Genomic DNA, 27,126 nt, shown 5'->3' on the forward strand with positions numbered 1-27,126 from the left:
GTTCGTTAATTTGGGCAAGACACCATGGACATTTGTTGGGAAATAGAAGGGTTGTTCGTTATATCAGGAACTTTGCAAAATTGGGTTTCGGTAGATTGGGTTTCAACTGCATTTAATCCAAAAGCAAAAGCACATGAAGGCGCCTTAGGGTCTCAAGATTTGCATGTGCCATCTTGAAGGTTACAACGCTCAGTTGATGGGCGGTGCTGACAAGCCAAACCAGCAGAGTGGCACATGTTCGTTCTTGAGTACCTTGCACCCAGGTGCGATTGCCGTGACTTGCATGGCTGTGCAGGCAACACCTGTTCATATCTGCGGGGCAGTGTGTGTTCGTATCAGTGGTTGTGAGGTGAAAATCTGTTCCATGACAACCGTATTCTAGCTCATTGTGGGCTAATGGGCTTGACCAGGACCACAGAAAAATCCATGTCACCAAGGTTGCACTGTTCTGTAGAAAGCAGTATAGTGGGCGCGTGTTGATTTTCTTTTTTTTTTTTTTGAGAAATCTATAGTCGGATACAACTTCAGAATTCCGGAGAGGCCCCGTCTAGGTGACCGAAGCGCGTCAGCTAATTGTCTCTGCTACCAAAGAAATAGTCCAGCTCTAAAATAGGCGTTGTGCTTATAAGACACGTATTTCTCGGTATAATTAGGACTTCATATCTTAAAGACTGGCTAAGTAGAGGTTGTGGGAAGGGAATGTTACAGAACATGCAAGATTGTGAGAGAAAAATGACTGCGTGCCTTCGACGACGCACCACGCCGTCTGCTAGGGTGAAAGATCGGCATTGACACGTAAGAGTTTTCCGCCATAGAGCCCAGCGAGGTGACATCAGAACACGATCCTTTGTTGTCAGATGATGCTTGTGTCACCTTTGTGTCCACACCAAAGTACCTTGGCAAGAACAAGAGCGGTCACATCCTGAGCAGTGATGCACGCATCATGATCTTTCACTGCTACACGTACTGGCGTAACAGGGAGCCTGGAATCGGCGTGGAGGACACGTGCAAGTTTGTCGCTGAGATGCTCAGTGTGTGCGATAAAACTGTGTTCAGGTTGAGGAAGGAAGTTAAAGCTGCTTCTCTTTTGGGTGGCGAACTTTCGACGGAATGCGGTAACTCATCAAAACGGTAACTCATCTTGCTAACTTGGTGTCGAAGTTAGACAACCGTTCTGCCGAACTTGAAAACAGGTCCCGTAGAAATAATATTATTGTCTATGGACTGCCTGAACACCATTCTGAGTCTCCCGGGCAGCTGCTTGATTTGTTCACGAGCCTAATGTCTGATAAACTTGGTCTTGAATGTACCGACATCGAACGATGGCACAGACTTGGAGCGCGCAGAGGGGAAAGCCCCACCCTGCTATATTTAAATTTTTGGACTACAGATCTAAACTTGCCGTTTTAAAGAATGCCAGAAAGCTGAAAGGAACACAAATATATGTAAACGAGGACTTCTCAGAGCGCGTTAGGAAAGGTACGCAGCGCCCTTTGGAAACTTTCAGCTAACCAAAGAAAAAATGCCACCACCTCTCGTCTGCAGTATGATTTCTTGCTGATAGATAACACACGTATGTGTTAAGCGAAGCGGGCGACTCTATCATTCAAGCCAAGAAGCAATCTTCTCAGCCTCCTGGAACTTGACTCCGCTCTGATAACTTTTCTTTAGCAAATATTAATGCCCGTAGCATTCTTAACAAGATTCAAGACTTTCATCACTTCGTTGCATGCTATCATCCTTCTGTAATATGCGTAACAGAAACTTGGCTTAATGAACATATCATGGACTCAGAAATTTTACCACCAGGTTACAATGTTCTGAGAAAAGATATATGTGGCCGTCGTGGTGGTGGAGTTGCGCTCTTTGTGAAAAAAGACATTGAATTTACTGTACTTCGGATGTAACCAACTTTGAATCTATTTGGTGTAAAATTAGGATTTGTGGTCTCACGCTGGCTATTGGAGCTGTCCATCGTCCACCTGATGCGGGTTTTGGTATCTTTTCTGATCTCATGGATTATGTAGCCAAACAAAAGTTAAATGGTAGCAAAATGTTAATCACTGGGGACTTCAATACCCCCGCCATAGACTGGAAGACTCTATCAGCACATGGCCAACACAAGGTCACCTGTGACTATTTGATTGACTTAACTATTTCTTTTGACCTGACGCAAATTGTTTCTTCTGCAACCCGCGAAAATGCAATTCTTGATCTTGTTTTCATTAATGAGCATGTCAAAGAATATGGCTATCATTGTGAGATTGTCGAAGGCCTGTCGGATCACAAGGGTGTCGTAGTTGATTTTAACTTAACGACTGTACCTAACCTTCCTTTACACCAGACTGTTGTGAACTACGAGCATGCTGATGATAACTCCATAATCGAGATACTTGCATGCCTCTTTTGATGAGTTTTTAAACAGCGCCAGCCATTACCATGTCGATGTACTAGTGAACCAGCTTTAATGGAATTGTTGGCCGTTGTATTGCTAATTACATTCCACCAAAGTGTATAAAACGCAATCCCAAGCATCCTTGGTACACTCGCGACATTATACATCTGATTCGCCATATCAGGCGTCTTCGCAAACATTCCAAACCTGGCAATCCAATAAAATCCTCTGTGTTACCTAAACTGAAAAGTAGTTTAAAATCTGCTATGTCAAGTGCGAAAAGCTTCTATTTTAATAATACTTTGTCGTCGTTCATGAAAGACAGGCCGTCAAAGTTTTGGAAAGCCATCAATCCCCCAAGTCAGAACTGTCCTTCCTCATTTATTATTTCCGATAAACCATGCTGTGATAATCTTAGCATTTCTGAAGCATTTAATGACTATTTTAAATCAGTGTTGACACGTGATGATGGGCGTAGTCCCACATTTTTTACTAACTCATCTCGACCACCTTTCCCAAGCATGCTAATTATTACTGCGGGCGTTCGTAACCTTGTACTCAAAATTGATACAACGAAAAGCGCCGGGCCAGATGGTATACCTAATATGTTTTTGAAACTTTATTCTGAATGGACCTCTCGGTATTTATCAGTCATTTTTTCAAAGTCTGTTCAGTCATCTACTGTCTCATTACTCTGGAAGTGCGCCAAGGTCGTTCCCATACATAAGGATGGCAATAAACAGGTGGTGTGCAACTATAGGCCAATTTTATTAATATCAACGTCCTGTAAACTACTGGAACACATCATCTATAAATATATCATCGAGTACTTGTCTGAACAGAATATTCTCTCACATGCTCAACATGGCTTTCGTTCTGGTTTTTCGACGGTGACACAATTACTAGAATTCTCCCACGATATTGCATCCACACTTAATGCCAGAGGACAGCTTGATGCCATCATCATTGACTATAGCCTTTGATACAGTATGTCATAATAAGCTTCTAATTAAAATCAAGGAACTAATTCACGACACTAAACTTACAGACTGGATACAGGACTATCTGAGCTCAAGAACACAATTTGTTGCATTTAATCGTGCTCACTCATCTCAGGTCAGTGTTACATCCGGTGTACCACAAGGATCGGTACTGGGTCCATTACTCTTCATCATCTATATAAACGACGTCGTTAAAGTAACTGCTGGGACTTCTGTGAAATTGAGACCTTATGCCGATGACTGTCATATATTCTGATGTGGCTGGCACTCAAGATCAGTTGCAGTTAAATAATGTTTTCGACCGTTTTTGCGAGTGGAGTAAGACATGGCAGATGTCACTGAACTTCAATAAAACAGTCTCAATGACTTTCTCAAATAAAAAGCATCCGTTAAAGTTTTCATATTTTAGTTGTAACCACAAGCTCGAAAGTGTAGACACTTTCAAATACCTCGGTGTTACTTTCACGCCTGACTTGAAATAGGCATGCTCACATTCTGAATATATAATAAGGTGTTAAGAAAGCTGGGTTACCTAAAGAGAAACCTTCGAGATGCAACTAGGGAATGTAAACTAGTAGCATACAGATCTCTAATAAGGCCTCTCCTAGAGTATGCGTCTATCGTATGGACACCGCATCATGCCAATGACATAAATATGCTTGATTCTATTCAGAAAAAAGCCATAAGATTTATATGTAAGCGTTATGATCGCCATTTTTCACCTACATTATATGCTAATGAATTACAGCTAAAAAGTTTGGCTCTCCGACGCACTTGTGACCGTCTTGCCCTGTTGCATAAGATCGCTCATGGGGAAACATTTATCGATGCACCCATTGCCTTTACTAACCCTTCTTTTCGAATCACAAGGAGAAGTCACCACCTTAACATAGCTCCTTTGAAGTCATCCATTGATTGCTTCAAGTTTTCCTTTTTTCCTCACACTATTGATACTTGGAATGGTCTTCCGGGCTCCCTGTGCGAGCTGTCAAATGATGAATTCGTTGAGCAATTGCCAAACTTTTTTCACTGATCAGCTGTGTATACTTTCCTGATGTTCTGCCCATTCAATGTGTATACTTCAGTGTGTATACAGTGATGGGAAAGCTGCTACAATTGCTCCAAGCTGCTACATTTCATTAAAGCTGCTACATCTATGCTACAAATGAGCACCATTTCTCCAACCTGCTACATTTCGTGAAAGCTGCTACATCCATATATGAGTATACATCCATATATGAGTATACATCCATTGAGTATACTGTATACATCCGTATACAGTATACTCAATGTGTTTACTTTATCTGTGTTGTATTTAATGTGACTTAATGTGATTTAGTGTGACTTAATGTGTTGTATTTTGTCTTGTGTTTGTACTCACTCCTGCAATATCTTGCTGTGCAAGATGGCAGTATTTGTAAATAAATAAATAAATAAAAGAGAAGAAGAAGCTCACGAAATGCGGAGAAGACGCAGTGCGTAGTTTGACAGCTTCGCGTTGTGCACACTGAGGTCATGTGTGCACGACTTCTTTCGCCACAGTCCAACGGTCGAGACGATAACTAACGAGTTCTCGAAGCGTATGGATCTCTCTTCGCTGAAGTGGCACACCGTGCATTGCCTGCTTGCCGAGATCGGCTTCAAGCACGAGAAGAGAAGTCGCAACTCGTTGCTCATCGACCGGGACCTCCGTGATGTGCAACGCTACAGGGCGGAAGGCCAACAGATATTCTTCCTCGATGAGATATGGGGGATGGCGGGACACACTCGGTCGACCGTGTGGACGGGCACTGTGGTAGAGAAGCGTGGACGCCAGTATGCAAAAGCAAATAGCCTGTCAACTGGCCTCAAACAACCATCTGGGAAAGGCCTTATCGTGACGTGCATCGGCAGTGAGGATGGCTTCGTCGATGGCTGCTTAGATGTGTTCCGAGAGCAGAAAACAGGCGACTACCACGAGAAAAGGGATGGCAATCGCTTCGAGGGCTGGTTCAATAACGTTTCGCAAAAGTTGCCAGCTGGCAGCGTCATTGTTATGAATAACTTGCCGCACCATTCCCGGTGAGAAGAGAAATTGCTGACGACGGCCTGGAAGAAGGACAGCATACAAGAGTGGCTTAAGAGCAAAAACACCGCCTACACTGACATGATGCTGAAGAAGCAGCTACTTGACTTGGTGTCTTCCGTGAAATTGAGCCTTCTGAGCTATGTTGTTGAAAGTGCAGCTCAGAGGGCCGGTTGCATTACTGAGGCTCCCGTCATACCACTGTGAGTTCAATCCCATTGAGCTCGTGTGGGCGAGGGGGAAAAATTTAGTTGCAGCCGACAACAGAGACTTCAAGCTGTCCATGGTCGAAAAAATAGTAAGAGACAAGATTAACAATGTTGTTTAAAACAGAAGATGATGACGGTCACGCACCGTGCGCCTACTATCATTAAGATTGAGTGTGGCATTAAAGGGGGAAGAAGAAGGCAGCCATGCCGTTGGTCTCTCTTCTTTATAAACGTTACCGTGAAGGACTGGAGGAACAACATTAGGCATCTCATGGACCTTGAAGCAAAGTTCAGGCTTGAGACATCTGATAGTGACCACGTCCAGCCCATCATTATCCAACTGGGTGATGATGAAACTGGAGAGAGCGACTCCAACTCTGAGCTATCCGTCATTGAGCCACTCCAAGAAGACTAACGGCTTTTCGTGAATGAGAAAAGCCCTTATCAGGCTAACAAAATTTTGCTGGTTGGGACACGTGGAGCGCATCCATTCCGTGACCTCTAAAATAAGTAGGCCTCTCATTTATAATGGCATATGTTTTAATGCTCTGTACAAATAATGCTCACTTAAGAGGCGGGCATGAAAACATGCGTAATTATGGCAAACCTTAAAACGCGATTTTTAACCCTGAATATTGTTGGACCTGAAATGCTCCCTTGGAGAGCAAGCGTCAAGCTTGACAGGCCCTGTGGTGAAATAGCCGCAGTAAACGCGTTATTCACAACCAGTGTTAGTAGCCCGCATGCCAAAGCCATTCACGTGGTTGCATTTCTCATTTCGGTTATCCACTTTAGGTTAGTTTTCTGAAAAAGAAAACAATCGTTAGCTTAGTAAAGCCCAAAACTCTCATTCAGCAGCCATAGTCCAGCTTGACGGGCACTATGTTGAAGTAGCAACAGCTGACGCAACATTGATTACCAGTGTTCGTAGCCTGAATGTCACAATAAAAATGAAAGCAGCTAGGTTCGAGCTATCTCAAACCGTCACCCACCCCGAAAGCCAAGAGGAGAAAGAGGGAGGAAAGGCAGGAAGGTTAACCAGACGTGTATGGTTTGCCATCCTACACTGGGGGAAGGGGCAAATGTAGCCCGTTTCAAATAGTTGTGATCCAAAAGCCAAGAAGTTTAGCCAAGCTGTAACGATGACCTACCCTCAGTCGAGTTTATTCCGCAACACACACACTGCTTATATCATTATGCGACTTGAAACAAACAATGAGAAACTCAGCATGCTGACATGCAAATGTAGACCATTTCGAGTAGTTGTGATGCCTTTATCATTCTTTACAACCTGCCGACATGAATGACATCAATGCAAGCTCTACAAGAAGCAATCATAAGCTTCAGGGATGCTAAAGGCATGAACGAGTGATTGCGAAGCATTGCATGCCCCAAAAGCCCAATAAGTTCAGCCAAGCAGTAACGATGACCCACCCTCAGCCAAGTTTATTCCGCAGCACACACACGGCTAATATCATGACGCGACTTGAAACAAACAATGGCAAGCCAAAGTCAAAGCTGGGGATATAAGTAGACAATGAAAATGACAAAGTAATAATGGCCGAAGTTGCCAAAGCCCTACGTGCACTGCATTGCCGGGCTCTACTCAGTGAAAGAATTAGTGATGAAAGCATCTGTGTCCCTGTTAAAGATATGTAATTCACATATGGGCTGTGCAGCCTTACGGTCTGTTTATTAAGATTGGATGCATGAAAGACGCAGCATGCTTCACAACGTAATGCACTTACATGTGCGTTTATGGCGAGCTGTGGCATGCATTGATTCATAAGCACATGAACAGCTGTAAGAATCCAAGTTAGATGCAACCCTTGTGATGCTTTTAACATAATGTACCTTTGAACTTTTCTGTCGGAGCTGATAAAGCTTTCTTTTTCGCAATTTGTTAGTCACTTTGTAACAACAACAAAACAAGCATGGACAGAACAGCAGAAGAAAACACAGCGAACAGTTATACTGCAAACACAAGGTAGACGAGAGAAAAAGGCTATAATGCGATTGAAAAGGTCAGCTGTGCCACTCCCAGGACTTGCTGCTTTGAAGGAGACGGGTTAATGAAAATGTGATTAAAAAAATGTAGTTGACAAAACTTACAAAAATAAATACACATATAAAGCAAAGGGACAGAAATGAGAATATGCACAGAATGCACACACATATTCCCACACATACACACAAATGCGAGGGGGAAAAACTAAAGAAATCTGAAGTATAAAAAATACGAACACAAATATGCCACGCTGCCGCATAAATGGATTATTTTAATGGTCATAATTTAATACTATTTGACATAGGGGCCGAGATTGAGGAAAAAGCATTGTGACTAACATCTAACTGTTAGTAATTCAATGAGAATCGTTTACTGATTTTCAGCTTTAGTGTACAGCATAAGGACACAATGTTTGGACGTCACTGCTAGATGCTGTGCTATCTTAACCACTGCAGGGAATGTTTGTACACGTGCTGTACGGGTCGCTACAGATTCTAAGGTGAGAGCTTTAGATGCTTCATCAAACATGAAAATTGACCGTCAGTGGCATCAACGTGAGGGGTGCAAAAAATCATCATAACGACATCATATGATGTCATTGATGTCACAGATCGCCAAAATTTGTGACGTCATCACATGACATCATTGCTTTGTACTGCCTCCGCGATCGCTTGGCACAAGCTTTCTGCACCCTACTTGGTTTTGCACTGCAGTGCAAAACCAGATGAGGAGCAGAAAGCTTGCATTGCCTCCGATCATCGAGACAGCGCAAAGCGACGTTAGGTGCAGATTGCTTTCGAAGGGGGACAGGGGAGGATCAGTACATCGACTGAAGAAAAAGAAGATGGCTTTCGCCTTTGGGTTGTTTTCGGTAATACCATAAGGGACCCTGCGAGTTTTTGCATTCGAGGTCACTTTCGCAAATATTTTCTGTTGAGACACATTGTTTCATCCACGTAGGCATTGCTCATTTCACCTGGGAGTGGTTTTCTTCCACTTCACTACGTACGACAAAAAACACGAAGCAGCTAGTGATGCAGAACTATCGATGGTACTGTCGATACTATCGATAGCTGAGTCACTATTGAACTATCGATGGTGAAAAATACTATCGATAGCGCTATCGATAGTAAAAAATTCGATGGTACTATCAATAGTATAAAATCAACAGCGCCGACTCACTGCAGAATAAACTTAGTTCCTCGCGCGTGTACGTAGTGGAGCCGGAGGAGCAGGCTGAAGGACAAGAAAGTTGACATGCTTGTGTTCTTCACCATGAGTGCTTTGCTGACACATGATCATAAAGTCAAACTGTTCAGCTCTAGCGGAAAGGAAGCCTTTACATGTGGCAAAATTGCGCGGCTTCAAATCGATATTGCATTTTATTATTTCAAAATAAAAAAAATATCATGAAGTTAATTGTAATGTGCAACTGGTTGCTTTTGTATACATATTTATTGATTTATATATTCCGCCATTTACACTGCGGAAATAGGTAATTTCTCTGCCGAAAATTGCTCATATATTAAGCGAAGCTGGTAATAGGCTATCAGAAATATTCTGGCAATATGGCCGGCCAGCAACCGCATCATTATTCACACCACTATCGATAGTATTGTCACGTGGTTGTGATGGTGAAGAATGCTGCAGCATGAGGGGAGTCCGCTCTATGCACGGCTGGTGCAGAAGCCTAGCTCCGGTCCCAGCCGCAAATAGTCGTACCGTGTCAACGTCCCCTTCCCGTAGCGCGCGTCATCGCAGCTGCGACGGGTTCGGGCGAATAAGGCAACAGGCTAGAACAACAAACAACACTTTATTGCTACGCTAGCAATAACGCGTAAATGTCGCGTAGAGGGATAGTCCGCTCTCGTAGAAAACAAAGGGTAACGCTTACACCTTCGGTTGATGATCGGCTGGCGGGTCTCGGGGCGGTGAGGTGTTACCTCGCTGGTCAGCAGGGCACGAGAGCCCGTCTGCCAGTCTGGTCGGTTGTTTTATTCACCTCCCGTGTCCCTCCCCACCGCGAGAATTGTTTCCCTCGCAGGGCGAGTTCCCTTTCCCGTGAGCCGGGATGCGAGGATTGGCGCGAGAAGTGGCGGGAAAGAAGGGGTTGTCCGGAAAGGGCGACGGTGCTCCTCTCCTAGTGGTCCCTTGGCTCCCGCCGTCAGTTCATGATCGCGCCTGCCTTAAGGAAAGGAAATGGGCACGCGTGCTCTCCCACAAGCAAGACCTGGAAATACGGAACTCTTTATTTGGGCGAACTTGTGCCCAGAAAATCATAACTCCAAATACAAGCGATACATGCTGCGCACTGATAGCGGCTGGAGCAGTCGTCAGCCGTTGAGTTCTCTGATCATCGGTGGAACGCGTCGTCCTTTATGCATCAGTCATCAAACCTTCCAGCGTTATTGCTGGCGCTCGCGTAAACTCTCGAATAAACTTGACTATTCGCGTCCGGTGCGTAATCTTAACAGAATGATCTCAAACAATTGTGAAGCTTCTGAAACATTACGGCGCGGTCTGCGTCAAACGTTGCTAACAGTCTTTGCGGGTGAAACCCAAATACGTCAAAACAAAGCAATAAACACGCGTGGCAGTAATATCGCTATAGTAATATTAACGATGTTACTACCGATTGCACTATCGATAGTTTGTTTACACTATCGATAGTTTTAAAAAAACTATCGATACTATCGATAGTCAATTTACTGATAGTTCTGCATCACTAGAAGCAGCACATGAACACACTCGCTGCTCGCATAGTTATCGTACTTTGTCAAGCATCCTCATCATAATTTCACTTTTGGTGCAAACAAAACACCAAGGAAGAAGCACGCTGGACATCTTGCTTTGGAGCATTGCCTCGCAACGAGATCCTGTTTTCGCGTGCAGTGTTGTGCCATCGATGCTCGCTGCAAGGCCTTTTTGTCTAATAACGATGAAAACCACACTGACGCAGTACATGAACGCACCCGCCGCTGGCGTACGTACCGTTCTTTGACAAAGTTTCATCGTCGTAACGTTACTGTGGAGCGAAACAATGCACCACGTAGCAAACACCCAGGACGTTTGTTTGCCACGGCCTCTCACAGCAGAATTCTGTTTTCAGCACAACACCACTGATGCTCGCTGCAACCGCTCGTCACTGCTCCAAACGCATGCGGCACGCGTGGTGTATAATAAGCTCGCAATAGTTTTTGTGCATGCTAGAACACCATAATGAGTTTTGTAATTCACTCTGACGAAGGCCAAGTGTCCACAGCTGACGCAAAACGTCGTACTAGTTCTATGCGCGGGCGGCCGTCTTCCTTTTGGGCATAGTCAACTGACTGTCCGGCACATTACGTCAGTCTAGAACGCGCGCCCACTGGCTCGTGTTCTTCCGTCTTTGATGTGCAAAATGCCATGGAATTCTAAAGTTGTATCTGACTATAGTTCTTTATGTGCATTGACAGGTCAGTTTGACTTCGTTTGGGTGTATAAAGGGGAATTTTATTTGCATTGTTGTATGCATTGTTCCAATATTTCTAATTTGTTGGGTGTGTGCATGTCTCAGTGGTTAACCACTTTACAGGATCAACAGCTAACTGGCCCTTTCTACTTGGAGCTTGTGCTGGTGTGTACCATACATAAGCTGGCAAGTTTTGGAACAGAACTTTTTGGGAGGGCTGCTTCACAAGTATGTTCCCTCGTGGAGCCCTTTCTCTGATAGGGTCGTGTAGGGAACTGGTAGTTGAGCACAAGGGGTTCATTTCCTCGGTGTTTGGGCCATGAGGCAGGCTTTGGTGCAGCATGTTGATCTACGTGCTATCTCTCGAGCAGTCTCAGCCGTCTTTGTTAGTCACTCACAAACCATGCCTGTGCCAGGGCTGATGAATGCTTTCTAGGGCAGTGCCGTAATTGGTCTCTGCTCAAGAATTGATGTAGATCTCTCGCTCTCATGTAACACAAGCCGGCCTGGCGCTTGGACTTCATGCCTGAATGGGTCTCTTGGCATGCATCATTGTGTTGTGAACTGACGAACAGAGCAACTTGCACCATGCTGCACTTCTTAGAGCCTGCCCTGATGCAGGCTGCCTATACAATGGGGCATTTCATTTGATATGACATGCACACGTGTTACTCACACACAACCAGGCTGCTATGACGAATTATGTAGCCTTTCGGCTGTGTTCAGCATCACTATATTGGTGAGGCATAGAGCACTAGCAACTTGAGGCCTCTAAGGAATGTAAATACGTAAGCTTAAAAAGTGTTTGTGCCAACAGTCAGTGCTTTCGACAAGTTGGGGTCGGAAAGGCCTGTTGTCCAGCATTGCAAATGGCAAACACTTGTGAGGAGCCATTGGGAAGTAGAAGTTCTCCTTGATGTTCTCCTTGTGGTGCAGGGGGACACTCCACGCATGATGGCCGAAAAGCTCAAGTCCATTTGGATAGAAGAGCGCCTCTTGGAGGCAGAAGCCGCTCAAGCACAAGGACATTTCCTGGTACGCATTGTTCGAGACAAGGTGTGTCCTACATTGGATTTCCCGTCTACCGTTGTTTGCAAGTGCTTGTTTCCTGCCACCTTTTTGTGAATACTAATTTTGCTACAGCCATTTCTGGCGACTTTGCATTTGGGCCTGATAGGGATGGTCAATTAATTTTTAAAATCATTTAACACTCAACCAGCTAGCCATTAATCGAGTAATCGACATTTCTGGCAGGTACATTGAAAAAGTCAGAAGCACAATTTACGCTCAATTAGGATTCTATTTGGAAGCTGGAATTACGAAGAAAAACAGAATTGATGTTACTTAGATTGTGGAATACTAAATATAACTGGTGCTAATGACTACATTGAATGGATAAACATCCTGTGACATGCATCCAAACAAGATGGAAATTCAGGTGATGGTGGTGATGGAATATTGTCAAACGAGGAGTGTTGCTAGAATGTTGAACATGATGCTGTGTTGGGCTAGTTGGTGCATGGCTACTTGAAAGTCGTGGCACAAGGCCACATTTTGAGTAGCTGTGCACCAACTAGCCCTACAGAGCGTGTTGTTAACTTTCATTTCTTCTCCAGTGAGCCCTTTTTACCTCCTGTCTGTCCCTTCTTTCTTCTCGTTCGTAACCTTCCACGACGTTATTCAAGTAGATGTGGAACATGGCACACCACTATGAAACGGCACTTACTTTTTGGATGCATATGTTGAGATTTAGCACAAAGAAACAATGCTGGGCAACAAGAAACACAAAAGCACCATACTGTGTTGATCCTTTGTGGCAAACCGCAAGATATGCGATACTAGTTAGCCAACCGGTTGATTGTTTTGTTGAACTTGGGGAGTAAAACACTGCAGAACTACTGCAACATCCCGAGCAAGCGGCCCCCCCTACGGTGAAAGATAATCGGACAAGATTTGTAGGGGGGGTCTTTTGTAGATCCACCATCTTTTGTAGATGGTGGCGGATGTGCTTTTAATGAAATGCTTTATTGAATTTGCATGCATGTACTGTTTTTACTGAACCGGAGGGAATCCTCGTGTAAATTTCATGTGTTGTGACAAGGGGGGAAATATGTTCTTCAAATGTTACATCAATTGAGACAACTCAGAAAGCAACCCCGAGGCACCACACTGTCAAAGTACTAAAAAATCATGCACACATCTAAAGACTCTCAGAACTTGGGTGCTGCAGAATTTTGTAGCAAAGAACAAGTTGAAAAAAAGCGATGGGAGGGGATTTGTGGGGGTGGTCTTGCTCGGTCATTAGCGCATATTTCAAATCTTCTGAAAAGGCAAAGGCAGCGTTTGCTCAGGATTTTACGGTAAACAAGAACAAAGTGAGGCTATCAAAAGGTGAGGTCCAACACAAATGTGCAAAAATATTCATGTAGGTCAAGCAAGAAAAGAAGGCTTTTGGTTTTTTGAAGCATATGCTTTTTTCTACAGAGGGAAGAAATATCAGTTGGCTGAGCTGGAACGCTAGCACTGTTATTTGCCTGATAGCCAGATACGAGGGGGTACTCAAAAGGAACTGGAATAGCTCTGCACTGGCCGGTGCGAGCATAGTATGTAATTCTCCCGCTAGGACAGCATCACGAAACTTTCGAGTAAATTTCATCCGGTGGCTTCTCTCAGGAAGGTTTTCTCTGGTTACAGTGATTTTTTTCGTGAAATCACTTTCGCGCGCTCGGAGTTTTTTTCGTGATGGCCGATTGAAGTGAACAGCAAGTGGCTGTGAAATTTTGTTTCGTGCTGCGACATTATGACTCAGCAATTTTAGGATATTAAAAACTCCTTTCAAGGACGCTGTGATCGGAAAAGCTTAAAGGAGCACTGACATCAAATTTACGCCTGTTGAGATTTTTGCATCCACGAGTAGATATCTACCCCCTAGTAGCGATTCGCGACCGAAAATGCCACTGAGGGACGAATAACTACCTGTTTTATTGATTTATATCACCGGTATCTAGCTCAATTGCAAAACGGCCAGCATGCCCGCCATTTTTCAGTGCTTTCAGCAGTTCCTCGCGGTCAACTCCAGGCCATGTCCCGGTTGACCACTTGTCCACAGAAAGGAGTGACGTGAGGATCAGCTGCTCAGCTAACATTTCGCCTGCTAGGCGTGCACTTTCAGTCATGCCTTGTCACTAGCATCGCTGTCGTCGCCGTCAAAAGTATCGACTAGTGTTGAAGACGACATTCTGGAACTTGGAATCACCGTGATACGTGACGTCGCGAATCATTTTCGCTTCGACCCTTTGCAAAACTGATTCAAAAATGGGCGCCGTTCCAAGCAACAACGAGGTGGTGCCCGGGGACGCACGCTTGGGCCATACTCGCTGGTGTGTCTCAGTTAGCTCTATTAGAGCATTTAAGCGTGCACGGCATTCCGGTATACGCAAAGGGGTCTATGGAATATCGATATAGCGAATGCACACCAGCGGAGAAATAGAATACGATAGGTTTCTACAATAACAATTCTGTGCTTGCGAGGTTCTTCTTTGTGCCGCCAGATGGCCCCACCTATCCAGCATCTCACGGTTACGGCTGCAGCAACCCGGTATTATGCTAGCGCAAGGAAGTCCACGGACGAACTAAAATTCACTATTAACGCTACATGCGTGTTACTTGTTAGTGATGATATTTACCTATACGCTACTCCACTTTGATAGCTTGTGGTCGTGGACGTGTACCATACGTGTAATGAAATGACACACTTATTCTGCTTTTTCTGTGCTTCCAAGAACGAAATTTTAACTGCAGCTCACAACGGTTCTCCGACATGCTGACTGATGAACACACGTCGAATCATGTTCTTTCCTTTCGCCTGTCTTTTTAAGAAGGCTGCCCGCCAATCACATTGGCAGCGGCTGCTTATAGCAGCGGGCGAGATGGATTCATATGTGTATAATAGATGCTTTCAGTTGTAGTATAATGATGTTGAGCTGCTTTTGCGCGTGTACGATTCTCTGTGAACTCATCGTTGCTGACAAAGAGGTAGAGAGAAAAATAAACAATATTAGGAACAGACGCAATCCTTTGCAGGTGGGCAGCTTTCTTAGTCCAGAAAACCGTGGATGCTGATCATCTCCCGGGTGTGGTAGATCGAGTAATGGGGCAAAATTGAAAGCTGGGCTTCTCAATGTGCTCGAGTCCACTGCCTTGTTGCAAGCCGCCACGATCGCTGCAGGCTACCACATGATAAGCCAAGTGAAGCAGGCTAATTGGAGACTAAAGTGGGAATCTATTTTAGCTGTCCTGGCTAGGCACAACTAAAATACTGGACACTTCTGCGCACTCAACTCACAGCAGCTTGGAATGGAGCAGTGGCGATGCTATTCATTTTCAAAGAAGGAAACTGAATTTTCTGAAAAAGGAGAGCGTTTGATCGGACTATAAAACATTTACTGGTTCCCGCCCATATTTGCGTCGCTGATTACCTAAATTTCAGGCCAGGCAGAACAAAACAATATTATGACAGACTGCTGTAATGTTGCTGCTAAGCGACAGCCTCCTCTGCAATGCGCAAGGCGCGCAAGCATGGAATGGCAGCCCGCACCGCAGAGAGCGCACAGTGCGTGGTCATGACACACGGAAGACAGTCGTCACAACAGAATCATAGGACAAATTTATTACATAATTACGTTATTTCTGCGTTCAAGTAAAACTTTGCCTGACTTTAGTTTCCCAGTCTTCCCTCCAGAATAACCACTGTTGAAAGTGGGAGGCGGGGGGGCTAGAGCCCCCTTGGCCCCCCGGTTGATACGCCTATGGTTTGAACGGTGGGAATGCACCGACACTTTTCTTCAGATATGCTTTATCCTTGGATCTTTATCGAGAAGAGCTCTTTCGTAATTACTTCCACCAGCAGATCTGGGTTTGTAACAGCTCTTGCGGTAAATACCCCATAAAAGGCCCCGCCCTTTTGAGCTCGTGAGTACTAAGTTCCCAATGCGAATTTTTTGCTTGCTTCTTTTTTTAAGTGTCTCATTAATGAAAGCATGCCTGTTTGTCGGAGCAGCCACATTTCGGTTTTAACATGTGCAACTGTCAGTGGCGGGCCCGTCGCTGACGCCCCATTGGGAAGCGGCTACGCCACGTAACACTTTCCTCACTTTCGAGGGTTAATAGCTGACGGTTAAAAAACATCACAGTTTCACCTAAGGGCGAAGGAATGAATGCGATACCAGCAAATTGTATTGTTATGCGAAGTAAGGCTAGCAGCTAAGTTTTTTGGATCTGATCTAGTGTAACTCAACAAAACGCTGGTTTAAGGGAATATGGCCCCTCCAGGAACCAAAGCGGTTTTCGTGCTGTCAGTTCTCTAAACGCGAAGTAAGCGTTGAGAGCACAGCAAGTTTACGAACCGTCTACTGATGCCTCGAGATAGTATGCGCCAGCGACTGCGCCCTTCGAGCAATGCAGCCCCGCTCCTCCTTTGACGTCCCTTCATGCTCCTTACGAAAGACGGGTGGGGTGTGTCCGCTCTCTCTTTGATGGGCAGTCGACGGCAGGCCTCGTACGTGGGGTGACGTTATCGCATGCGCCCTCTGTGCAACAGAGATGGCCGGCTCGTTTCATCTCCGCTTCTGCGGTGTTCATCGCCAGTGCTCGCGAGCTTTTACCCGCGGGTAGAATGCGCGGGGTGATGTTATCAAATTATCAACCCGTCGAGCGTGTCCATATAATCACTGTCGCAATAAAAAAGGAAAAATTGAGGAGGCATTCCACTCTGTGAGGTTGATAATCAGCGAAGCTGTTTCACACACGGCATAGAGGTGACATGGTGGAGGCCAGTTTAAGATGTGAGGCTAGGTTGTTAACGGCCAGGCTGTTAACGTTCAATACGCAATATTAGTGCGAAAGCCTTAGATGCCTCGTAACACTAAAATTGACCATCGGTGGTGTCAACATGATGGATGCAAAAAATAATCGTGTGATGACGTCATCAAACATTGTGACGTCACGTGATGATGTCATCACATGACACTGCTTCCGCGATCGGTGCACCGATCGTGGAGGCAGTTTAAAACCAGGCGAGGTGCAGAAAGCTTGCAATGCCTCCGATTCTGGAGGCGATGCAAAACCACGTTAGGTGCAGAAACCTTGCAGAGGGGAGAGGATCAATACAAAAAGAGGGAGATGGCTTTCGCCTTCCAATCGTCTTAGGCGAATCCATATGGGACCCTGTGAGGTTACTTTTTTTTTGCATAGCTTCCTAGAAGGCACTAGGGGGTTATTGGCGTACAAATAGAATGCCCTAGCCATATACAGCTTCGCTGTAAAAGGAAAACGATGTTTTTAATATCATGTAGTCCCCCGTTGAACGCACTTTCAGACACTTTCGTAGAAGCTCGACGTGAAGCGGATGTCCACCTTCCAGGCAAGCCGGTGCATGCGCAGAATGATAGTCTGGAAGCACTGCGAGAATGCTCTTGCTACAGCACAGAGAGGCTTCAGAAAGAGGGAAGGAAGTGTCGGAGGAGGTCGGTTTTTGAGGCTAGCTAAGTGACATCATATTGCGCCCAGCAATACACTCGATCGAGAAGAAAATAAATTTGGCTTTCGCCTTGGAGTTGTCTTAGTTCCATGAATTAGGGACAGTGTGACTCTTTAGCACTGAGGCACTGTTGTACATTATGGCGTTTGTCTACCACGTTTGCTGATAATCACATAGATGTATTTAGAATGTTATTTCATGAAGTACAGTTTCTTTGATGCAGTATTATGTTTATTTGCTAGTGTTGAAAATAATCACTGACGTGGTTATTCCAGAACATTTAACCGCATTACGCCCTTATTTTTGCATCATCGAGTGAAACATGGAGTGCTCCTGAGATGATTTTCTCCATGAGATTTGCAGTGAATCGAAATATTTCTAGCTCTTCATAAGAGCCCCATAATAATTATTCAGGTGCTTGAATGTGAATACAACTTGATTCTTCAGTGTGCTTTAGGATGTGAAATTAGCTGCTCTAGAGTGCTTCCAGATGCAAAATTGCCTGCTCCAGAGTGCTCTAAGATGGAAATTTTCTCTGCTCTAAAGTGCTCCAAAATGAAACTTTTGCTGCTCCAAAAATTGCTCCAAATCTGAAGTCTTCGTTAGCGTCACTGTGAACCAGTACTAACTAGCTGAGAAGCATTGTTGAGAAACCTTTGCCTCCACTTTCGACAAATGCGCACAGACATGGTTGAGTGAAAACTGGCTGTGCTTCGAAAGAACTGCTCCGAAGTGACCCAGACCTTCGCTCCAAGCTTGTTACTGGTGACCAGTCATAGTGCTATTCTTACCACCCCGAAACAAAACTGCACGTCTGTACACAGTTCATTTCGAGCTGCCAATACAAGAGAACGTTGTGCGCGCGAAACTGATTTCACGAAAAATGTCACTGCACCTAGAGAAAAGCTTCCTGGGAGAATCCACCGGATGCAATGAACTTGAATGGTGTGACACGATGCTTTCTTTAGCGAGAGAATTGCATACTACGTAGCTCTGCTCAACGCAGTGCCAGTGTGGTTACTTTTGGGTACCCTCCTCGTGCACCCAACGTTTACAGCAGTAATGGTCCAACTGCACCATTTTGCTACAATCCCATTTCCCTGTGCTTTGCTGTGCTTGTTCAAGTGCAGCTAGCCCAAGTGCGCCAAAGTTCAATGTTCCACCTGCTTACATGGCTGTGGAGCATTTCTTGCCAAAAATGTTCTTGGTCTGGCACCAAGCACACCAATAGGCTTTCTGTATTGCTGCCCTCCCTTCGCTCTATTCCAGCAATGCGATTTTTGTTATTACATTCAGCCTAATCAGTTCCTGTGGCGCTGCATGTGCCTCCATCGTTGAAAGTGTGGCAAGCTGTCGATAGTCTGGAAGCTAGTCTCTTTTAATGGTGTACTGGTGGTGATAACACGTAAACAAGCGATTTGTTGCTTGAGTCACTCTGGATATTGTGGTTTTGCCACACTGTCATGCGGCGATAGCTTCCCCACGTAGAGTGCTTCTTTTGGCACAAAGTCCTGCAGCTGCTGCTCATGCGCATCGAAGAGCTCATTGCACGTCTTGATTGCTAAACCAATATAATGTGATGCAGTGGAGGTGGGTGTTGGGCCGGTACCCCCTGTTTAGAAAAAAAAAGGAAACGGCGACACTCCTTTTACCTAACCAGTCAGTTGTCCTCTGTCATCCTGCCTGTTTGTGGGCCACACTATTCGTCAACTATGCTGCCTATGAGTAACATGGGGAGTCATACTAAATGACAGAATATTAAAGTATGAAGGAAGGGAATTTCGAGGGCTTGTTTCTTTTTGTTTGTCACTACCTCTTTGTTTTCATTGAGGTATTGTCAAGCATATTAAGGTGCGGCTCATAGGACAACCGTGAATCTATGCAATAAAACAGGAGAAACAAAAGATTCTCAACTTGCACGACCACCGCTGTTACAGCCCTTGTTCTTTTGGCTGAGATAGTGTCCATACCAAGGGATGATTGTGCCCAAAGAAAAATAAGCACGCTATTTAATCAACAGGGAGCTTAAGTGGCTACACAATCAGCAGATGAAAATAGCTGCTATGATGCTGCTGATGTTGCTGTGAGTGATTGACAGCTCCATTGCTGTGCACGTAGGTGCTGGAGAGGAATGAGAAAAGGGGGATTCAATTTCAACTGCTATCCCTCGTGGGGTTCTCGGCAGCAGCTGGCCCAGAACCCCTCAGAGACGAAGCCGAGACACCATGGAACACGTCATCACTCGTCCACGCCTCAGCCACGACTGCCCATCAGCGGCCGCTGAGTGCGAGCCGCGATCGCCCCCGTGTCTGTCGTTCTCTTTGTCTACTATTGGAATGCTCGCATCCGCCGCTCCCATAAGGTGTATAACCCGTACATCCATTTACCGTGGTACGCGTCGAAAATGCCATCTCTGAGAGGTTAACGTCCCATTGCATATGGTCCGTGGTGTTTGCCCTGAGCATCGCCTTCAGGTTTCGATCCACGCACTCAGTGATATTAGCCTGTGGGTGGTACGGTGATGTCCTTTTGTGTTTAATGCTCAAACCTGCACATTTCTTCGTTAATGTGCGACTCGTGAAGTACCTGGCGTTTAACTGAGGTGGAAAACAGAACCGTGAGAACACGTCGAGAAGACAATTCGAACTTCTGCGCGAAGTTAGTACAGTTACGGGGAATAACTCAACCCATTTTGTGAAGTGGTGTCACAAGCAAGTGCATTAATAAGGACAACAGCGGGAATTCACGGCACCAGCCGTTCACTCAACAGGCATGCGCAACGAAAAAAACAAGTATCAAAAGACGCTGTGCGCGCCACCGTGCCACCTCCTCCTCCCCTCTAAACGGCCACCGTCGAACAGGAGTCTCGGATCAAACGCCCGGCAAAGTCTGGAAACATCAGGAAAGAAAACATAATGCGTCGCCGAGTGACACCACAGCTAGTTGAACCGGTGAGAAGAGTCTAGCCCTTTCCCTAGCTTTGGCTGCGCTGCACGACGAAGAAGACATCCGAAGCCTCTGGAACCCAGGAGCGAGGAGATATAAACGCGCAGCGACGGGTAGTAGCAGTCGGTCCAGAGATGGTGAAGAAGTTATGTTGACTGTGGTTCCGTCAGACAAAGAAGACGTGTTTTATGATGTTACGTGATTGTTATGTAGTCAGTCTTCGATCTGGAAGAATCGAGGGATGATGCCGGGCGAGCACTGAAAAGGTACATGAGTGTTTCCTGGAAGAGAAACATTTGGGGCCGATGACGGAAGGAAACAATGACGATAAGTGCTGGAGTTTGCGTGAGTGTTTCCTGGAAGAGAAGCATTCCAGTTACGTTCCAGGAATTGTGGACTGGATGTGTTTGGTTAATATTCAAGATTTTAAGTGTTCTTGAATAGTTTAATGCATGAGATTGCATTTGTAGCGCGCGATCTGTTTGTTTTGTTCCCGATGTGTTAGACAACATCAAAGTTATGTTGTGAGTTGTAATTGATACCAGTTGAGTGTACGTGTTTGTGTGATACTTGTACTGCCTTAACTGAGAATATATTTCGTTTGTGTTGTCAACTCTTGGCTCTGACTCGGTCTTTGGACCACAACCGGCGTTCGCTGGCGCACCAAAAGGACCTAGTCTAAAGTGTCCGTGCTTTCGGGGTGCGTTTCGGGGGGCCGATACATCAGCCCTTGGAATTTGCTCGGTGATTGCCTCCGCATTAACGGCACAAGGTACAAGTAGTCAGTAACCACTAATAAGTAACGGTTTCCCCGTGGTATACAGGGAAAAAGACCCATGATGTCACACGCAACGATTTGCCAGGGGCTTTGGCTAAGGACTGGCTGCATCAGGCCAGGTGGGAGACCGCTGCGTGGTTTTACTTCTTGGCAGACCAAGCAACTTTGTGTGTAACGCATAACGTCCTTGCACATGGTAGGCCTTGTAGCGGTCTGACATAACTTATCATAGGCCTTACTGCCAGAACTGTGACCGGCTAAGCGGTGCTAGGCTGTCGATGGGCTCAAGGAACAGGGGACCCCGATACCAGGGGCACACGTCAGGGGGTGCCACCTCCCTCAGGCAGGTGGCACCCCCTCAGGTAGGCACCCGTCAGCCCTGAGCAGGGCATGAACGTCAGCTCTGTCTTGGGGTTGAAGCCGCACTTGCGCAGGTACGGCACCAGTGTGTCCTTGCACTCATTGTACCTCTCCTTGCTCCATTCCACCCTGGGGTCGTCCATCTTGTTGACCAAGATGACCAAGTGTTGAACCCCAGCCGTCTTGGCTAGCATGGCATGCTCTCGCGTCTGGCCCTCTCGCTCAAAGCCCGTCTCAAACTCGCCCTTGCGCGCCGAGATCACCAGCACTGCCATGTCGGCCTGGCAGGCATCTGCAATCATGTTGGGCACGAAAGACCTGTGACCCGGCGCGTCCAGCATTGTGAAGTGCTCGTTCTCAGTCTTGAAGTAGGCACAGCCCACTTCCATCGTCTTGCCCTTGTCCCGTCCTTCCTGGTTTGTGTCTAGTGCCCAGGAGAGGTACCAAGATTCCCTGTTTTTTTCTTTCACTTCCCGCTCGCACTTCTCCAATGTTCGCTTGTCTATCATTCCTGTCAAATATAGAAGCTGGCCTCCTATGTTTGACTTGCCGGCATCAACGTGGCCAATGAAGACTATACTTACGTGCTCTTTTTTGGGCCCCTGGTCCTCGTCCTTGGGCAGTTTCTTGCATGGTTTGGTGGTGACGTCCATGTGCTGGTCCTCGTACCCTGTAGAGGGTGTCTGGTCGCTCTCGCCTGCGTCCTGAAGACTGTCCTCCAGCGTCACACATTCCCAGTCTGTTGGGGAGTCATTCATACTTACAGAATCCTCCTCGTTGCTGTCTTTCTTGTGTGATGGAGAATCTTTGTTGCCTTTCTCCGGTGGGTCTAGCTGTGCCATCTGCAACGTGGCGAATTAAGGCACGAACACGGTGTGTCCATGCTTACAGCTTGGCGAACGACTTAGCCATGTCGTTGTCTTCATCGGCATTGTAGATCTCCACGCTGTGGTCTTGCGGCGCAGCAAGCACCCCAACTCCTCCAATTCACCGCGGCACTCAATGTGGGGCCCATGGCCGTTGTTCTCTTCATCTACTATCGGCACACTCGCAGCCGCCGCTCCCCTACTGCTGCCCCCTCCCGTCTGATGAAATTAGGGAGGAGGACGCGGTAGCCATCACCCTTGGCCACGGCGGAGCGCACGTGGCATATGCGACTCTGTGCTGGCACAGTTCATCCACCATGGGTGGCGCCGCCATGCACCGCCTCCAAGCTGCTCACACGTCATGCACCTGCCTTGTTCCTGCGCTGGGGATGTGTCCTGGCTGATTCAGCCTTGACCTTCTTGGTCTCTTGCTCAGTGTGATGCTCCATCTTGGGTTGTTTGCCAACATGTTTTCACGATTGTCTGCCACGGCATCCACGGCGCTCTTTCGTTGCCCCACATGCATCACCTCAATTTTCAATACGATCTCATTCCGCAGTTTCTCAAGCTTGCCGTCATCCTTGTTTTTCTTTTTCCTCATCATCTTTTTCTTCTCTTTCTTTTTGAGAATCGTCTTCTGTTCGTCCTCATCATCTCCGTCCATGCCATTGGCAGCCCCCTCCCGGTCCACAACACCCTCTTGCCTCGTGTCATCCTCCCACATGGAGTTCGCCTCCGCTCTGACCTCGGCGACATCCCATGTGCCCTGCCAACACCTACTGGCCTCTTCTTCACCGCCCTGGAACTCCTCGGCAGCCTCCCTGACGATTGCTACGGCCATGCCAGCATATGGCTCGCCACTCACATTCTCCAGGACCTGCTTTTCGAGGCCATCTCGAAAAGTTGCAGTCGCTCACCACCGGTATCCGCTAGGTCGCACACTGCCAGGTCGCCTCGGTGTCCATGGTCACAGGGGCGGGTTCCTCCTTGTTCGGTGCCAGATTCGTTGCAAGCAACACATGGAAGCTCATGCATCTCAGCTGAAATTATCACAAAGAGTCCTCTGTGTTCAACAATGGGGCAACATCCATAGAAACTCCAGCCTCCTTTGGCACCGGAACTCAGACTTGCTTCACCAGAAGCAGTGATGCATCCTAGAAGTTGAATCACCTATACCTGTTATGTAGTCGAATGTATTTGGTTCTTTTATTAAATGAGTCCTGACAGAAAAATTAAAACACAATTTGGCTGTTATATCGCACTGCTGGGAGCACATAAGTCTCATCTGTGCAATATCAGGCACAAATGCGGCCTAAAATGCTCAGCTGCTGGCCCAAAAGTTGCGGGTTTGATTCCTGCTGTAGTGGTTGTATTTCGATGGAGGAAAAATGTTGGAGGCCTGTGTACTGTGCAACGTCGGTGCACATTAAAGGGGCACTCCAACCCTCTTCAACGCCCCATTATTTACTCATGGGTTGCGTAGACTGAAGCACGGACAGGGTAGTGCATCAAGAACAGCAGCGATAATGGCACGCAGTCTGAAGGTATTTGATCTGGAAAATTCATAATACAAGAAAAAAAATGCCTGCCCTCAACTCGAGTTTCGCTGGGTCACATGACCGCATTTCACTTGCCCTGTGACATTTCAGAGAGCCCCAGTGAAATGAGCTGAAAGCTCTTACGTAGGGAAAGCTTGCACACCATTGTTGCTTGTCCTTTCCAACGTATTGTTGACGTCGTTGCCATAGAAACAAATGTGGTGCCTGACGCCTGATTTGTCAAAACTTGAGCAGATGCTCGAAGCAACGCTGGCGAGGCTGTGTCTGCTGTTCCTTACAACGACATTCCATGCCATTCCCTCCTCTCATTCTGAAAAGGAAATTTGTGGAGCGGCAAGGGCGGTGAAACACGGTCGCCCCTACACAGATTGTTCAGTGAGCAGCCCACGAATTACAAGGTCATTCCACGAAGAGGATTACTTGCACCACTTCAACAACAATCAAGAGCCTGCTGCACGTGCGCAAAGAGGCAGCTCACAAACATACAGATGCAAAAAGAGGGAAGAGGGAGAAACGTTTTGTATGGACATCCAACCGGCGCAGGCAAAAAAAAAAACCAGAGGTGAAATGGCAGCCAGGGCCTCTGTCGTGCTTTGTTGTTTATCTTTTTTGTTGCGATGGCGTCTATTTGGAGTTCATTGAAAAAGCACAGAAAAGAAAAACGAAACCCAATAGTAATATCAACTTTGATGCCACACCACGATCGCTTCTAACGTTACATCTATCCAATCATAGGTTGGTGCATATCGTCGTCATTTCCGCCCGCAATAGTTCTGGTGAGCGCCACTACGCGCTGATGCGGTCAGCAGTGAGGTAGCGCCTTTATTGCATGATTAAATTACTAAATCGTTTGATATCGGTGCTTAGACCTATGCTAAAATTATTTCCAGCCATTAATCTACGCAACCCGCTAGTAAAAAATGGGGGGTTGAATGGTATTGTAGGGCCCCTTTAAAGAGCACCAGAAGATCAAAATTTCTCGAACCCTTCACTACTGTGTACCTCACTATCTTATCGTGGTTTTGGCATGTAAAACCCCAGTAATTATAATGCATCCTAAAACGTATTTTAATTGAGGTTTGAAGTTTGTGCTTGTGCCAAATCGGAAAATGATGCTACTAGCAATGTAGTCAAGGGAGTGACATTTCCATAAAACCAATGGGGACGAAATTTGGATGCTATGGTTGCGCCTTTTAGATATTAACAGTAGTAATTAAAAAAAACACAGAAATGTTATCTTGCTCTCAACAGAAAAAGGTTTTATTATCTTTCACATGCAGTTCAAATTTAATAACTATTAGCACATCTATAATCTGTAGCTGTGTTAAAGGGAAATGTGTTTCAGAAGTGCCGGCATTCCGTGTAACAGATCGTCCCATCGTCGTGTGCTTCTGTGTTACGGCTGCTGCCCCGCTTGCTTCGGCCAGGTACGCCCTCCCCCAAATTTCTCTCATTTGCATAATATATTTTGTATTCAATTACGCATTAGAAAGTCATACGTATCTTGCATACTTACCTTAGTATAGTTAATGCTGGCTCATACAGGCCGAGCGAAATGACAATGCTGACCACACAAACCAGCTGCAACAAACCACTTCATTGCATTTACATCAATGTTTGCATAAAATGAGGGGCACGTGAGTAGTGTTTTAGCAGGTATACCAATAACATTCGTGCATAAGTATTTATATGCAACGACAGTACCTACTACGTATAGCTCGACCACAGATGTCCGGAGCACGGAAGTTCTGTGTTGTGTAGGACAGGAGCACGGCGTAACCCGCGGCGGGCCGACGGAGAGGCCGAACGACGGGAGGGCGCGCGCAGTGACGACGCAGAGACCAAGCTTCGGCGAGACTGACGGGAGACTGCTCTCCCGCGTTTATTGCAGGCGGTTTTAAGGAGGGAGAAGAAAGGTTATTGGTCCGCGAGGCACGGGTCACATGACCGGCATGGCCACGCCGGATTGGTGGTAGCAAAGAGGCATGGCAGAGACTTAGCTCCCCCCAGTAGCATGAATAGAGCATAGAGTTTCCTACAATACTTACTAGAGGGAACTCTGGCGCTAGTGTCTATGGGAGCTGCAACGCATGACGCTTCAGCCAGCATGGGAATGATGGGTAGTACACAAATTTGTCTGAACTTCGTACTTTCGGCTCCGTTTGGCTCTGCGTCGGCTGCAGCCGCTTTGTAGCAAAACGAATTTCAGTAAAAGTCAGCAGTTTCACTTCGCCACTTTATCTTCTTTAGGCTCAGCGATTCAAATCTGGTCACGAAGTTCACAACGATCCATTCTTTTATCCAAAAGAAAACCAAAACATAGCAATAAACAAAGCCACAAGTACGTTTGAAGCCGTAAGCACGAAGACTAGGCAAATTTGTGTACTACCCATCATTCCCATGGTAGCTGAACTATCGCAGCGCCAGAGTCCCCTCTAGTTAATTTTAGGAAACTCTATGGAATAGAGAGCACAACAGCACTGGTGTCTCAGCATGTCACCAGGGGTCGCACGACACTCCCCGGCCTCGTTTTCGCGGATGACCTCGTGCTACTGGTTGAAAATAAGGTGCAACTGCAGCATCTGGTCGAGACATCAGCCAACCACCTGGACACTCTAGGCCTGGCCTTCAATCCGAAGAAGTCAGCGGTGCTCCGGTTCTCTGGTGATTGTGGCGAGGCTGCTCTGGCACTACCAAATGGCGAGGAGCTTCCCAGACTGGAGGAATACCGCTATCTAGGCGTGATACTGTCCACCTCAGACAAGCTCATAGCGGGGCATGAAAACCACTTGAGACAAGTGGCACAGCGAGCCAACCGCATACTGCGTCGACAATGCCTGTGGGGCTGCAGCCGATACCACATGGTGCGCGACCTGTGGAAAGCCGTGCATGTGCCTGGACTTACCTACGCTAACTCGGCCATATGTCTGTCAGCCCCAACACGGGATTG

The 27,126-nt window shown here is 46.3% G+C and overlaps 2 protein-coding genes across 2 annotated transcripts in view; one reads left to right on the plus strand and one right to left on the minus strand.

The window, feature by feature from the left end:
* The window catches only part of LOC119381022 (palmitoyltransferase ZDHHC17-like), a gene marked incomplete in the record, with an annotated part of 471,788 nt that overhangs the window by 264,915 nt on the left and 179,747 nt on the right, over positions 1 to 27,126 (plus strand). Inside the window, 1 exon segment of the mRNA XM_049412183.1 lies at positions 12,066 to 12,185. Within this exon segment, the coding sequence (XP_049268140.1) occupies positions 12,066 to 12,185 (120 nt within the window).
* On the minus strand, positions 21,712 to 22,615 carry LOC119382342 (eukaryotic peptide chain release factor GTP-binding subunit ERF3A). Its single transcript, XM_037650037.2, has one exon. The coding sequence runs from the start codon at positions 22,591 to 22,593 to the stop codon at positions 21,712 to 21,714; it is 882 nt and encodes a 293-aa protein (XP_037505965.1). The 5' UTR covers positions 22,594 to 22,615.

Source organism: Rhipicephalus sanguineus, chromosome 2, assembly GCF_013339695.2.
Source record: "Rhipicephalus sanguineus isolate Rsan-2018 chromosome 2, BIME_Rsan_1.4, whole genome shotgun sequence".
NCBI classification, from domain to species: Eukaryota; Metazoa; Arthropoda; class Arachnida; order Ixodida; family Ixodidae; genus Rhipicephalus; species Rhipicephalus sanguineus.